General features: G+C 32.4%; 1 protein-coding gene across 2 annotated transcripts in view; it reads right to left on the bottom strand.

Annotated features, from left to right (window-relative positions):
* The window catches only part of CSMD3 (CUB and Sushi multiple domains 3), a 581,291-nt gene that overhangs the window by 217,381 nt on the left and 347,906 nt on the right, over positions 1-16,004 (bottom strand). For both annotated transcript variants that reach the window (XM_077782368.1, XM_021546425.3), the window contains exons 21-22: positions 9,268-9,483; positions 8,474-8,662 (exon numbers count right to left, since the gene is read on the bottom strand). In XM_077782368.1, the coding sequence (XP_077638494.1) occupies positions 8,474-8,662; positions 9,268-9,483 (405 nt within the window). The remainder of the gene's footprint in view (positions 1-8,473; positions 8,663-9,267; positions 9,484-16,004) is intronic.

Genomic DNA, 16,004 nt, shown 5'->3' with positions numbered 1-16,004 from the left:
AATTACAGTAGTAAAATATTATGTTATAGCTATCAGATAAATATAGAAAAAAATATTTCAATAACAAGAAAAAGAGGATAAACATAACTACCAGGGGGAAAAAGAAATAATTTAATTATTTTCAAGAAACACCGTTATTATTTCAAGAAGAAAACCTTATAATCAAATATTTTGGCAATTCATTTAATCACCAAAAAAATCCTAGAAACATAAACACTTGTGGCAATGCTTCATTAGGCATTATAAACTAACTTTCATTTCCCATCATATATTGGACTGTATACATAAATTTAATGAAGTAATTTTTAGCATTTAGTCACCACGTATTTTAAATAGACACTGAAAAACTATTACAATTCTTTAATTCCCTTTTTATTTAATCTTGATATGTGGCCAGTATAGTGCAAGTACAGGAGTATTTCCTTTTTAACAGATTTAGATTAGTTTTGAATTTAACTTCAACACTAAATTTTCTGGGTTCATGTTTGTTTTCAGGATTAGTTCAATATTCTTGCCACTTATTTTACACTCATGAGAATGCATCTCGTTTATTTTAACCTGGGAATTTAACTGATTTATAATTCACAGAATAAGTAATGCTGTTGTGCAAAACTACGTGGTAATATTAATGGTTTGAAAAGATGTTTAGGCAAACTATGGTGTCTATGGTGTTTAAGCAACATTCAGGATATTAAAATATATATTTTGTACATGAAATTAAAAGACAGCAATGACAACAAAAACTCAGCTTGATAAACTATCTTTTCTATATGCATTTAAAGCAGACATTGCACAAAAAGCCAAATCAGGCACAGATAAAAGAACAAATGCTTGATAACTACATCTAATTCAGTGATATAGAACAAGTACCCAAATAATTCAGGTGACATTATTTTGTCCTGGAACAGCTGGATACACACAATCTAGGCAGAAGTGGAAAACCTTCTATTCCCCATGATCACAGCTATCCTTTTATTGCACTCTAAAATAAATGGGTATTTGCTATTTCAAAGATGCACAGGTCACTTTGAATTACAACAGAAAGGAGTAAAAATGATTGTAATTTCAGGATTGTGAGATCTCTTTTCCCAATCCAGAGGGATATAAAAGCCAAAAGGCACAAGGTTATTATGGTATTAAGTTGATCCAACAAATCTGGGCTATGTAAGTAATGCAATTCAAAGCAATTTTTAAAAATCTGAACACAGCAGTAAGCTAACTGTTAAGACAATTTTAACTAGTGTTTTTCAATCATGCTAAGTTTTCTGTTAAGAAGAAGCGTGCAATCTTGTCCTTGTGTTTCATGTCATCTTATTTATCAATATGATTTTCTGAATTTAAAGAAAGAATATTGTGTTTCAAGTTGTGGATGTCCCATCCCTGGAACTGTCCAAAGTCAGGCTGAATGGGGCTTGAGCAACATGATTGATTAAAAAATGTTCCTGCCTATGGCAAATGGATGTACCACGTGATCTTCAAAGGTTCCTTCCAACCCAAACCATTCTGTAATTATTTGTGTCTTGTGTTAGCAGACAAGAAAGGTAGTTTAGTAAAAGCAGTGCCAAAAAACACAGTATAATATGATTTCTGCCATAGCATCATCACAGTTCCATGCAGGCACACAGTCCTCCAGTTGCTTCCTTTGTACACTTCTCAGCAAAATTCTGATAAAATCAACAGCTCGTTCCTGGCTTCTCTCTTTGCCTCCTGTCAGTGCAACTTATGGCTTAGAAAACCACAACAGAACAACTAACCACAAAGCATCAAACACATGCTCAGACAAAAACAAGAGGATTATATTTTCGAGCAAGTGCTAAATAAAACTGGGAAGGTCCACAATTAATATTGCAAGGTGTTTCAAACTACAGCATAGATAGTTCTAGCTGAGAAATTCCACTGCTATCTATAAACATAATCAGGAGGTTTTATTACTTAAAATCACAAGGAGCTTCATGGAACTTACAGTTTCTTTCTATTCTCTGTTGTTAATACTAGAGCAAAGATAAAAAGAGATCATAATAATTCTATTTGCATATAAGTGCTGAGTAAAACAGTGTCCAGAAAAAGTAATGTAAATGGAGTTCTTAAGTTTAAAATAAATAAAAATATTAAACACATGCAATTTTTTCAAAGTGTTTGGAAAATAATTTTCACAGGCATTACAGTGAGTGAAAGATGAAAAGAAATTTAAGAGGGAAACTAGCATGAAATTAAGGGAATATGTGCAAACAGGGAAACATAGAAAAGAGGTGACAAAACAATGCTTTAGAAGTAAAGGAAAAATTACAGGGGATCAGAGAGTCGGTATCCATTCTTTAAATCATATGTAGAGGTGTTATCAGAATTTACAAATATTTTGTTACTGTATTAATGTTTCATTTTAATAATATTCCCTGTTCAACAAAGATAAAAATCAGGCTACTTTATTAATAAAGTTTTGGATTTAAAAAAATTCTACTTGTTTCAGCTGAAACTTAGAACATGCCCTACACACTTTTCTTGTATGAAAAAAAATAGGAAAAATATTCCATATCCATTTATATTTTCATACTTTAATTCAGCCTAATATAATGTAGAAGGATGTAACAGTAAGTAAATTACTGAAGTAAATTACTGTTTCCAGACTGTAATTCTTTTGGTTATGAATATGTGTTCATTGCACCTTTCCATAATAAAAGAGATGAATTTAACTGCTGTTTATTAATGCATTTAAATTTTGTAAGCAAATGAAATGTCATTGTGAGTGTAACCAAGAAATGAAATGCATCTATTTGGGTAACTTAACCATTTGAATTAAATTCTTCACTTAATTGAAAGGCTTAAAAAAAAAAAAAAAGGAGACTACTGCAACATTTCTCACAATTTAGCTGATTAAATTCTTGCCATATATAACTATGAATCAAAAACCCACTATGTGCTCCTACAGATCAAAATTCAAAGAGAGGGAAATTGTTTTCCTCAATACAATCCTTTAGAATCAAAAGATAAGAGCTACAACTAGGAGTCCAGTGTTTTGAAATGATGGTATCTCTTGGTTAGGAGACTGTGTATTGCAACAGCTTGACTGGGCAAGTATGCAGAAGCATTCAAAAAATGATTTTGTCTCTATACAACTTTGCATTAGATTGTAAATAAACAGTTACTTCAGAAACTGTATCTAAATTCAGTGCTCAACAAAGGGTTTCTTATAAAGCCATTTGTCTCCAGATGTTCTACCTCTTCAACTGAAGGCTGTCAGAAACCAGAAAATAGTTTCTTGTCAAAACAGCAGCAAAACAGACAATAGCACAAAAATTCTGAAAGGATTAAGTTGTTGCTAAAGCTTTCTTTCTGTGAATAGCATGAGTCATTAGGTTATCACAAGTTTCCAGGCAGTTTTCATATTCTGACAGGTTAAATACAGGGAACCCTATGCTGATGAAAAAAATGAAAAGAACATTGTCTTCTTCAATCAGTAAGAATAGTGGGGTTTCCTTTTATTTTACCTTGTTCCAAACTACAAGACTTCCTTTCATACAGACAAAAATGATTAACAGAAATGTCTTATTATGTATCTGCAATCTACTTCTTATTTGATCTGAACATCAAAAGGTTCATGTGGTTGTTTGTGTATTAAATTTATTTTCATTATACTTTTGCTGGTTTATGACTACATTATTTATTTTATAATGAAAAATATTATTTCTATATCTGGGAAGATCCTGCATTTATGATCCAAAAATAATTTTACAAAAAGATATTTCTACATCAATGGCCAAATGGCCAATGGCCAAATACAAAAGAAATCTTTCTTAGAAAGAATTATTTACATTATTAATGTTATTTTTCATAACTGATCACTCCGGCTGACAAGAATGGGTAGGAGTCCCATATACATTAAATAATATTCTCCTGTATTGCAATCAATCAAAGGAGGACAAAGAAATAGCATGACAAATGAGCTTTTGAATTAATGTTAACAAGGCAAATTGTATTTAAAAACCCACACTCTATATTAAAACAATTTAAATTACCAATGTTCCTGATTTTCTTTTAAAGTATTTAATATTCTGACAAAAAACCCCAACACTAACAAAATTATCGCAAAAACATGAACAACCAAAGAAAGCCCTCCACAAAATAACTCCGGAAGTGCTAGAACTGTTGGAACTTAGCAAAAACATCCACATCAGAAACAGGAACAGTTAAAACAGTTAAAACTTGATGCAAAATCTAAAAGTATATAAATATTTAAAAATGTCTTATCACATCATATTGCTATTATACTAACATATTGTGAGACCTCAATGACTGTCTTTTGCTTTTTACAGGAATCCTATCCCTGAAGAAAATAATAGACATATAACATTTTCACATCTGACAGAAGAAATATTTAAGGGAATAGAATTACTTCTAATGAACAGAAGAAAGTTTAGGATTAATTTGTTCTAAGATGAAACAATGACATTTACAAGTGGCTATCACAATTCTTAAACATAGAATTCATGCCGCCCAAACATTCCACATATTAAAAGAAATTTCAAAACTAGCAAAAGGACATTTTTTGGAAGCAAAAATATAAACTATATTAAAAGCAATCTTTATCTTTAATGTTTTGTATGCATAGAAATGGATAGATCTATGTAGATGGAGTAAGATTAATGGGATATAGAATAAGATGCACAGAGGGTAACTAATGGTTCTGCTAATAAGGGAACTTACTACAGATGTATCTGTGGTAGCACCTTCCTTTCCTTGGTTCCATATTTATGCATATCCAGTCAATGCTGAAATTATTTTTTCTTTCATACAATATAACCTTTCAGACATTTCTGACATGTCTATTCTTGGTGATCTTTGAAAAGCACCTTAACTAAAGCTTGGCAAAGAAGCTGCATCAGTGAACACCTTGGCAAAAAATCTCTGATGGAAAAATATAATGTACAATATTATCTGAAAAGTATGCATCATGACAGAAGTTAATGAGTTTGTCTATAAATATTTTATGGTTTTTTTGTTTGCTTTTTATAATTTCAAGGGGCATAGGTCCTTAGAAATCTGTAAGTCCGGAATCAGAGACTGTTTAGGACCTACTGAGAAGAATGAACTGAAAAAGTGAAAGTAGCAGAGGAGAAAAAAATTTTATAGTCATTGTCTTCCAGTAAAAGTTTAGCAGTCTGGAAAAAAACTGTTTGGTCCTAAGAAAGCCAAAGGAAAAGACTTGACAATGTTGGGAAGCTAAGACACAGATTGTTTCACACAGACATAGAAACAATTAGGGTCTGTAAATTCAAACATGACAGTTATAATGAAAGGTAATAAAATTTGGCTATTGAATAGCCTTATTAGGAATGAAAAGACAAACTGGAAAAGGGCAGGTGAAAGAAAAAAAAGACATAATAAATCCTTGTATAATAGAAACAATTTTCCACATTTCACTGAAAAGAAAAGCAATTCTAAGAAAGAAATATGTGTGCTGAATATGAACACTGCATTTGGTTATTACTTGAGTATAGCATAAAAATAAATAATGAAACTAAGGAATGACAATGGTCTAAAAGATCTTTAATTATCTTCATTCTATTATTGATTATAAGAAAAGTTTAATTTTATCTATGCCATTATTTTTATGTTTAAAGCAATAATAATTGCTCTTGTTTTTTTCCTATCTGTAACACAGTTACAGGAAAATTCTTGTAAACTCTCTATGGCATTGAAAATTATAAAGAGAACTAGGCAAAGATGTCTGACCTCCAAATGCATCAGAACATTTCAGAGGCACTACATCCCATGAAAGTAGCTCCATATTCACAAATTAAAGACAATTTCTCTCCTCTGTATTACTAGCTGGAGACAAACCCCTAGCATATTGAAGAAAATGTTGATTGCTTAGGACAACTCAGAGCTTAGATTTTGCTTTTTATAAAGTCAAAAGTGAACATACATTCATACTTACTGTAGGAGTTTTTTTAAAAGAATGTATTATTTAGAGTCAAAAAGAGATTTTTTTCACTGTTGATGGAAAAGTTCAAAACAAGCAATTTAAAGATTATGGCCTTTTTCTTCTGTCATCATTAGATACACCCTTCTGTCATCATTAGATACACCCATTTATTAACAGCTTGTTCAGTTGGCTGTGTGGCAGTTACTTTGCAGTAACTCATACAGTGTTTTAGTTTTTTTAGCCAACACAGAGTAGATAACACACCAATGTTTTGGCTACCATGCTGCTTCAGCTCCTAGCTATGCTCGCCCCATGAGTGACTACAGACATTTATCCCAAGAAGTGCTACATCATATTGTGAACAGAAAAATGGGAAATCTTTATGATTTTTTAGAAAAATATTATTATAAAAATTGTTTCAGCACAACATCAAGCCCTACTGAATAAAGACACCATCATTTGAGAAATTCAGCCTTAAAAATTCAATAAAAATGTATTTGTTTGCTATTTGAACATTAGTTTCTTATTTAATAATTCCTAATTTCAAAATTTCATTTCTTAAGTCTTTTTTTTTAAATACTATTTTTACAGATTGAATAATAACATGAATTAATAAATTACAAATATTTATCCATCTTCTAAATAAGAAAAGGAGACAGCTGCTAATTTTTTGGCAAATTATTTGGTTTAGAATTTATTATGACTGACTACTCTGTTTCAAAACCCAACACATTAGCCTTTGTTGTATCCAGACAGGGATGCCTGGCCTTCCACCAAACTTCTTCTACTTTATTTGTCTTCCTTGCATTTTATTCTTGTGTTGACAATTTGAACATAAATATTATGAGCAGTGGTTACTTCCCAACTGATATTGCTTGTATGTGAAAGTGCATGTTGCATCAGAAACATTCTGTCATTAGTCATATTGACAAAAAATTCCAAACATGAGCAACAGTACTAACACATAAATTCTGAGTCCAATATAAGTGGTTGACAGGAATTTCTACTCTTGTCTTATGACACATAAATTAAGCACAAGACTGACAAAGACTAGATGCTTAAGGAGTGAAAATGGCTAATAAAGGTGTTCTAGTTGAGCCTATCTTTCATTTTCAAAAGTAAGGAAAAAACATGTTGACTAGAATATAATTTATTCCTTCTATTACAGCTTTTCTCTTTTCCCCCAACAAACAAACATAAACATAATTTTTCTGTCATGAAAGCTATATAGGATTTTTTTTACATTTATGCTGCTGTGAAAGATTTTTTTTTGTTGATAATTAACTAATTCTTTTTTATTAACCATTCCTGAAATTTATTACTGAAATTTAACCTATCTTCTTGACTGTGCATGCATTCATTGTTATTCTTAAAAATTCATCAACCTCAACACAAAAAGAACTTCTATTCATCCATTGATCTGACTCAGCTTCTAAACTATCTCTTCTATATTTATAGCTTATTGCTAATGCATAAGCTAAATTCATAATTTTCCTTATGCTGAGGTAAACATAGGAGTGGTTTGAACCTAAAAATGTTGATACAGGTTCAACAAATATGTACCTGTTGAACCTGTATCAACAACAAACAAAATCAAAATGTTAATTTGTTAACAACAAATAAGAGAAAACACATAATCAATCCATAATTACTATGCAATCATCATCTGAAAGACATTTCTGTTCTACTAACATAAAATTTAGTATGAAAAAATACTGTAAATGTGCACTGAGGCAGACGTTTTCATGTATAAACCTTTCCATCCTCTTTAATAAATTTCAGCAATATATACCTTAAGTAAAAATGCAGACACTTTAGCAACTATCCTACTTTTTAGAGACCTTATAATTTAATCAAAAAGTGAAACCTTATTGTTTTAACAGTTCTCAACCGGACTGATAACCAAATAATTTAGGAAGCATTCAGCTCAATCAACATTCTTTAGCCATTTAAAGCTAAATTTCTAGTCAAATCTACATATATAGGCTACCTCTACAGTGAATGAAGAGTGTTAGGTAGGAATCATCAGAAAGTGTTTCTTCTGAATTACCTTAGCTATAATTTAAAAACAAGAATAGATGTTCTAAGGATATTCTGAGGATATGGTTCTTACACAGGATGTCCAGGTTGACTGTAAACCTATAAGTGGACCTAGTTTTATGAAAGAAATATGGTCTAAGTGATCTAACTACAATTTTATAATGCAGGTATCACTTGGAAGCTTGCATTGACAAAAAAAAAAATCAATTACCTGACACCTGAACTGGTAAATGCTGATTTAAATTATATGCAGTTTTCATAACCTATTAATCCAAATAAGAAGAGTAAGCATTGTGTCCTCAGTTGGAATTGCTTTCAAGTATAGACTATGAAGTTCACTTAAAATACTAACTATATTTTTAAAAGGTTTAAAATATTTACTAAGGAGATATGGAAAATAGGAGAGTACATTAAAAAGAGGTGTATTACCATGCTTTTCCATGCTCCAAATCTGCAAGTCCATGGACAATGACTACACATACAAGCAAATGAAAGCAGCTGACCACGTACCCACACACCTTGGCAGAGGTGCACTCCATACTCGTCGTCCACCACCAAGACAAATAACCTCTGAAGCTCCTTCTAAACGATATCCAGATGAACAGGAGAATGTCAGAATATCTCCAACACCAAAATTAAATCCTATTCTGCTACCAAATTGTGGGATCCCAGGATCTTCACAAGGTTCAAGATTATACTCTGGCAACAGAAACAAGTCATCTTTTATGAGAACACATTCTCTACCAGTCATATATGTAATCTTGCAGTCTGGTAATTTCTGTATATTTCCACCTAAATATAAATACAGGCATCAGATTTTAAAACAAAATTATTGTGCGAATGTTAAACTGATAATTAGATTATATTGAAAGTAAGGCAAATAAATGCATTCACAATGTTTTAAAGATACATGACACCAGATGATTTATCATTCTTGTAAGTAGTATAAACAACTCCATTAAATAAAATAAAATTTAAAAATGGCACAACAAAAACTAAATAGTTGACACTTCAGCTCATATAGAATTTCAGTAACTGAAATTAGACTAATTCTGTTTCCTCCCTCACTTGAAAATATGTCTTATAGTTACTGCCATCTTATTTATCATGTAGCACAAATGTGTCCTTTACAGAGGCAAGAGGCACTTGATTTGAAATTACTGTTCTTAGGAAAAAAATATCTCATTTTTCAATATATATATTCATCAAAATAAATTCAATTATTTTTTTCTTTATATAGCATACAGAAAAAAACCCAAACCAGCAACTTTTTCAGGAGCCAGATATTACAGGTATTTCCTTACCAGAGAAAGAAATGTTAAATCCTTCATATGATATTGAAAAATCTGAAATAAACCGCAACTGAGCTCTGAAATTTCCATAGAGACCAGCATTGATTGGTGAAGGAAGCTCTGATCCTGTCAGACGTGCCAATGGCTGTGTGAAACTGCCATTCTCTGTTATTAGTAAGTAGTCATGATGATCCTCCAAATGAAATGTGTAGAAGGTGAATTGCACACCTATTAGAAAAAATAGAATTATGTTTGCATGTCACCCTATTAACATCCATGTAACTAAGCCAAGGTTACAATTCATGCATTGCATTATGAATCATCATTTGGAAAATAAAAATAATCCATTTTTTTCTAAAAATTAGTATCTGTCTTGATTTTCGAATTAAAATATCTTGGCAGTAGGTTTTGTTTTGACACCATATTTAACTTTTGCCTTTAGCTGTAAAATATGGACATCTGATTTATAGAATTTAAGGATAGATGCTTCCATGTTTCTGTAAAATCCAATTACATACTATGTTTATTAAAAACTACAAACAGTTAATGGCAGAATAAAAAAGATAAGCCCTATGTCTTACAATCACCAGTATCCTTGAGTAGCACAGTAAAATAAAATATTATAATATATATTATATTAAATTCTAATAACACATAATAACCAGTTCCTCCCAGAAAAGGTGAGGTCTCTTAATAAGACATGACATAGATCAACAGTACAATTTTTTTTGCGAAACATCATACATAAATCACACATCTAGAAAGGAAGATACCTCCTGGAACACAGTAGCAATAAAAAGACTTAAAGATCAAGACAGACAATTAAATCACTTCTGCATTTTTAACTAAGGATTAGAGCATGATCTTTTGGTAGAATGGACAGAAAGCCAAGAAAAATAAACAAAAGAATGCATTATCTAGCTTAAGTGATTACAGATACCTCTAATGTAATACTGTTTTCAGCTTTATCATGTAAGTTATATACCAATTTTTCAGTCTTTTCAAATATATCCGTTGATGTGCTTAGGACGATCCATTAATGTGATTGCAAATTAACATAGCAGATGAATAGTAATGACTTTAGGTACTCTCATGGCCAATAGATATTTTTATAGTAAACATAATTTAATCAAAAAGCAAAAAATAGTTCCCCTTCCTGCAGACCAAACACTGCACCACTCACCCTACTCCTGCACCACCAGCTCTGAATTTCCCAAACAGGGTAATAAAATCCAAGCTAGATATACTCTGACTAAGCTTTCTGAATAAAGAAATATAGTGCCCCTTGAGATGATGTAGGTTACCTTTTCTAGACATCACATGCAGCTTTAGAAGTTGTCAGTATACTTGTCTTTTACTGTTTTCTGTTTGTTTATTTTTATAATATTTCTAAGGTTGCCTGAATAGCATTAAACATTCATATTAATGCAACTCAATCACACCTAAGAAATACAGCTTGTATGGGTATCTGGAATGCAAAGACACTTATGAACCTGGTAAAGGACTTTTCAATGCAGGAAAGCAAAGACAGGAAATGAGAGAAGTAATTAATGGTACACACACACACATAAGCTTTAATGAGCAGGATTAAGTGGAGGTACTTGTTCCTGTCTGATGGTAAATTAAATGTATTACTGTAATCTTAAAGCAGTTACATCTCAGTAATTGACAATAATGGGGGAAAAAATTTTATCTTGGGTCTCATGAAAATTAGAAATTTACCCAAGTACTTGAGAGAATTTGTGAGATTAAGTAAAACTGAAGATGAGATTTTTTTAAAATCTGGAAGTTGGAAACCATAAAACTTTGGTGAGATGTTTTGGGCCAAAGGAAGATAAGGGAAGGGATCATGCTAGGTAAGAGTGAAAGAAGTGTCAGAAGAGAGAGTTAAGGTTTTCTAATCCCTGCATCTAACCAGTGCAACCTGTCGTCTATTATATTAAAACTCTACTCCTGACTAGCGTGCAAATGTCTCTTCTGTCCAGAGAGTGAGCACACGGGTGACCACTAGTGAACATTAGCTTGGACTGTCTGGGGAGCAGGATGAGATCAGGGGACAGCTGGAAAAAGGGCCATTGGTCACAGACCAGGCAGAACCTAGCAGGAGTAGAATCTGGAGTCCAGCTCCTGGGTCAGAATACGGAAGGCTGGGGGGATGAACATGCATGTGCAGGTGTGACTGTCACTTCTAACAGGCTCCTTTTCCCCCAGCCTGGATGGAAAGATAGGATTTGGTTGCCTGTGGTGTTCATGTCTGTTTCAGTGCTGCTGGTGTTTCTATATTGGCCAATAAGACATTTGCCTCTATCCTTGTTAATCTGTGAGAACAGCTGTACATAGTGCCATCTTTGGGATGCATGCTTAGTCTTGCCATCAGCTGGACATACAGATGGGAGCAGTCAGAGGAAAACCTTGGATCTTGGAGACCTCTATCTTTTACTTCCATTTAAAGAAACTGGAGAACCATTCAGCTTTTTCAAGTAGATACCTCCTTCTCTTCTTAAAACTACACGCACATCACATACTCCCTCTGAACGCAGAAAAATACATTATTACTTAGTAGCACTGATATAGAAATTGCTGGATGAGATTTTATTTTATGCTTCTGGTAAAAATAAATAATCCAAAAAATTTATTCTGGCTTTTAAAAGTTCTAAATTTACTAATTACATGAACAAAGCCATTAATCTATTTTGATCATCCTATTTATTCTCCCAGCTTGTGTGAAAATAAATTGGCAAAAAATCACGCATAGAATTCTGGAATTGAGATTGAGTTGCATATCTTTTGAACTAATGTATATAAATTTAGCTTTGGAATTAATAAATTTTTAAATGTCTGTGGTTTTTTTTAAACTTAGTTAATATTAGATGTGTTGATTTCACATGAAAAGAGCTCTTAAAAAAACCCATGTGATATATATACAAAATAAGACTGAATTTCAGCTCATATTTTTTGCATTTACTGCACTCCAAATTAATTTTGGACCTTTATATGCATGCATGCATACTGAAACAACAAAATCAGAAATGCCTAAGAAAATTTTACCGTAGTAACCCAAAATAATGCAATTCCTGTGAATCATAGTTGAGTTTCACTGAATATTGTTCAAATATCACACTCAAGGTTTAACTCAAGGGAATGTTTCAATCAATTTTGCAGATTGCCATGACATTTCTTAGCAAAACCCCAAGGTACATTATAGCAGTAGCTGTACAATTTGGTTTTCTTCAGAAAATATTCTAATCACATTAATAAGTGCTGTGTGACAGATTGTGTCTTCTCCAGGGAAGAATTTTAAAAGATATGTTCAGATAGATTCCTTCTCATTCTACCTCATATGTGCCTTTCTTCATAAGGGGAATATTTGAAATCTGAAACGAAGATAGGAAGACATCCCACTGTAAAATGTTTCTTTTCAGTGTTACAATCAGACTGTTGGGGGACAGGTTAATTAACTGATCTCATAATAGATCTTTTAAAACAGACCACTGATAGTCCACAAATTTCATTTCTCCATATATTTAAATTGCATTTTAGTCACAAAGTGCAATAATTACTGTCAAAACTTCCTTTTCTCTTCATAATAGTAATTAATAGACATATTAATTATATTTAAGATAAATGTTCAATTCTCTAGTTAATAAATAAAAAAAATGAAAGAAAATAATATCAAGCTGTAATAGACACTCAAGAATCATAATGCTGGTCTACAAGAACACAAATTTAAAAATTAATTCTAAAAGTTTAGATAGACTTGAAGAGAAAAATTAAAACCTCATCTATTTATATTTCAATATTGTTATTTAAAACATTGTATACAAACACAGAAACTGTTTTTCATAGCAATTCAACATATACAGACATAAAATATATATCATAACAAAACCTATTCATTTAATTACCTATTATTATTTAATAGCTGTATAAAGTTTAAACATAAAGATGTGTGTATTAGAAAGTGCCTCACAGCATTCTGGAGCTACAGGTTATATACTTTTTCTTGGCAGTCTGACACAAAACTACAAAACTTTGTAGAAAAAAGACCCAAATAGTCTAAAGTTAAAACCATCTCATGAGTTAGTAGCCAATAGAAGATACTCCTTGGGTTTCTGAAGTTGAAATTATACTAGCCATGAAATAGAGCAGAAAATTAGATATCCAGAACAAAGTTTATTTCTCCCTCTCATTAAAATAACCTATTTATATGTATGGTATTAATTTTTCTAAATGATAACTATGTAAACCTTAGTCACTCAGTCTCCCCATAGACACTTCATTTGGGGTCTATATTAACTCACTGGACATTATATGATGGATGGAGATGAACAGGTACCTTCAGAGGATAGTTCATTCCATCTGCTTTAGATATCTTTTCAGGGTGTAATGACTCATATCCTGCAGATATATGCATTTTTCCATTAAATACAGAAGTGTCCTAATTGACTAGTTCACTGCAACATAGAACTTAACTGTTAGAAATTTAAATTAAGTAAGCCTGTGACTTCTTATCATAAAAGGACAGCTATCTTCCTCATGCAGTACAACAGGAAGAGCTTAAAGAATTAATATCCTTTTGCCAACAAGTATAAAGTATGAGGATTTCACACACTATTTCCTACCCAGAGCAAATACCCACTGTACAGTTTTTTCCAGCAGCTCTTTGAGCAGCAAGTCAAATTGTGACATTGCATTCATGGTTAATGTTTTTTCTAAATAACATTTCCATACAACAATATAAAAATTACAGAATCATAGGTCATTTAGTTTGGATAAGACCTCTAAAATCATTGAGTCCAACCACTAATCCAACACTACCAAGTCCACCACTAAACCATGTCCTTAAGTGCCACATCAACATTTTTTTTAAATAGCTCCAGGGATGACACTTCCCTGGGCAGCCTGTTTCCATGACTGATAACTCCTTCCATGAAGAAATTTTCTCCTAATGGCCAATCTTTGGACATGCTCCAGAACCTTGATGTCTTTCTTGTACTGAAGTTCCTAGAACTGGACACAGGACCACCAGTGCTGAGTACAGAGATACAATCCCTGCCCTGGTCCTGCTGGCCACACCATTTCTGATCCAGGCCAGGATGCCTTTGGCCTTCTTGGCCACCTGGGCTCACTGCTGGATCAGGTTCAGCAGCTGTCAGCCAGCACCCTCAGGTCTTTCTCTGCTGAGCAGCTTTCCAGCTACCTTGCCCCAAGACTGCAACATTGCATGACATAGAATCAAGCAAGAATGTGAGTCTATAAATATGGGTGTATACATGTATCAGTGTATCTGTGCTTACAAATATCCATATTTGTACTATTATGTCTTCCCCTGTATATTTTATTTCTGCAAATTTATTTGCTCAGGAGTCTCATTATATATGGTGGATTTTCTCAACAGGTTCATGTAAAATATTATAACATCAAGAGTTTCAGCTTTTATTTATCCCAACTTTTAAGTACTTCTCTAGCTAAGTTTTAAGAAAAAGGTAAATCACAAAAAAGGTACTTCATTTTCTAAGAAGGGAAAGAAAATTAAAAAAAAAAAAAAAACCAAAACTTCCCAAAACTCCGAAGTACTTTTCTTCATCATCTTATTTTTAATTTAAGAGAAATTAAAGTGTTAATAAAATGTCTTTCAAAAATCCTGAAAACTTTAGCTTAATCTGACCTAATTTTTACTGGAGTATTAGCATAATTTTCTGTCATATATTACTAAACCCTTATCCATCTCTGTTACTTGCCTTCAATTCTCAGATTATAAAGCTTGTGCTGTTATCCAATGACATTTCAGAGTGCAAGATAAATGACTACAGGTCTAACAGTTTCTTTACACTTTCTGTTAGTCTTTCTTGCTTATCCGGAAGAACAAAAGGTACACAGTCCCTTATATTCCCACAATTCTAAAAGCCATGTATCATACCTGGAGGTAACAAAGGCAAATGTAGCATGTGATGTAGCATCACTAGGTTCAGGAGGCTTTTTCACTGTGGATATTTAGAATCAAATTACATTGACACAAAGGCATCACTTGGTAATAAGTGAGACTATGGAAGAGCTGGAGCAATAATTTTGAGACACTCTTTGCCACTTTAATGCTTTAAGGAGTTTTAAATGGGAAAACCAGTTAGAGTGATTTAACATCTAGATGAGAAACTATCACGCTACTTGTACAAAATAGAATAAGGGGATCACAGATCAGCACAATTCCCTGAATCTGAAGTCTTATTTTTATGTTATCAATAACTCTTTCTTAGAGGAATACATCATCAGCATACTTTGTCACATTTTTCATGCCCTAACAGAGAACATTGATGAAATTCAGAATTGAACTTGCCTTCCTTCTCCCTTTCATTTATTTTTCTGTACTTTCCAGTGTTACAATATTTGTCCTTTTTGTGTTCTTACCAGCTTATTGTCTTTGTATTCAATTTTTCTTATGACATCTATCTCCTTCCCTTAACTTTTTATTACACCTCTCTAGCTCTTTCCACCCATAGTACAAGAGTCACTCTCATATTTAATAAAAAATACCAACAAAAACCTAAAAGTATGATCCAGTTCATCTAGTACCAAAACCTTTATTTGAAGGCAACTAGGACACATTATTTTTTGGGAACTTTGCTACCTGGAAATACCAGCTTCCATTTGTGTCCTAAGCATTATTTAACCTCTCAGAGAAGAGTTAAAATGAGTTTTACATCTTTTTCCTGAAATCTAACTTCAAGAAATAACCACCTCTTCCTTAAAAG

The sequence above is a fragment of the Lonchura striata genome, chromosome 1, assembly GCF_046129695.1.
Source record: "Lonchura striata isolate bLonStr1 chromosome 1, bLonStr1.mat, whole genome shotgun sequence".
Lineage (NCBI taxonomy): Eukaryota > Metazoa > Chordata > Aves > Passeriformes > Estrildidae > Lonchura > Lonchura striata.
The sequence above is the reverse complement of the archived record's forward strand: the minus strand, read 5'-3'. Positions and strand labels throughout refer to the sequence as shown.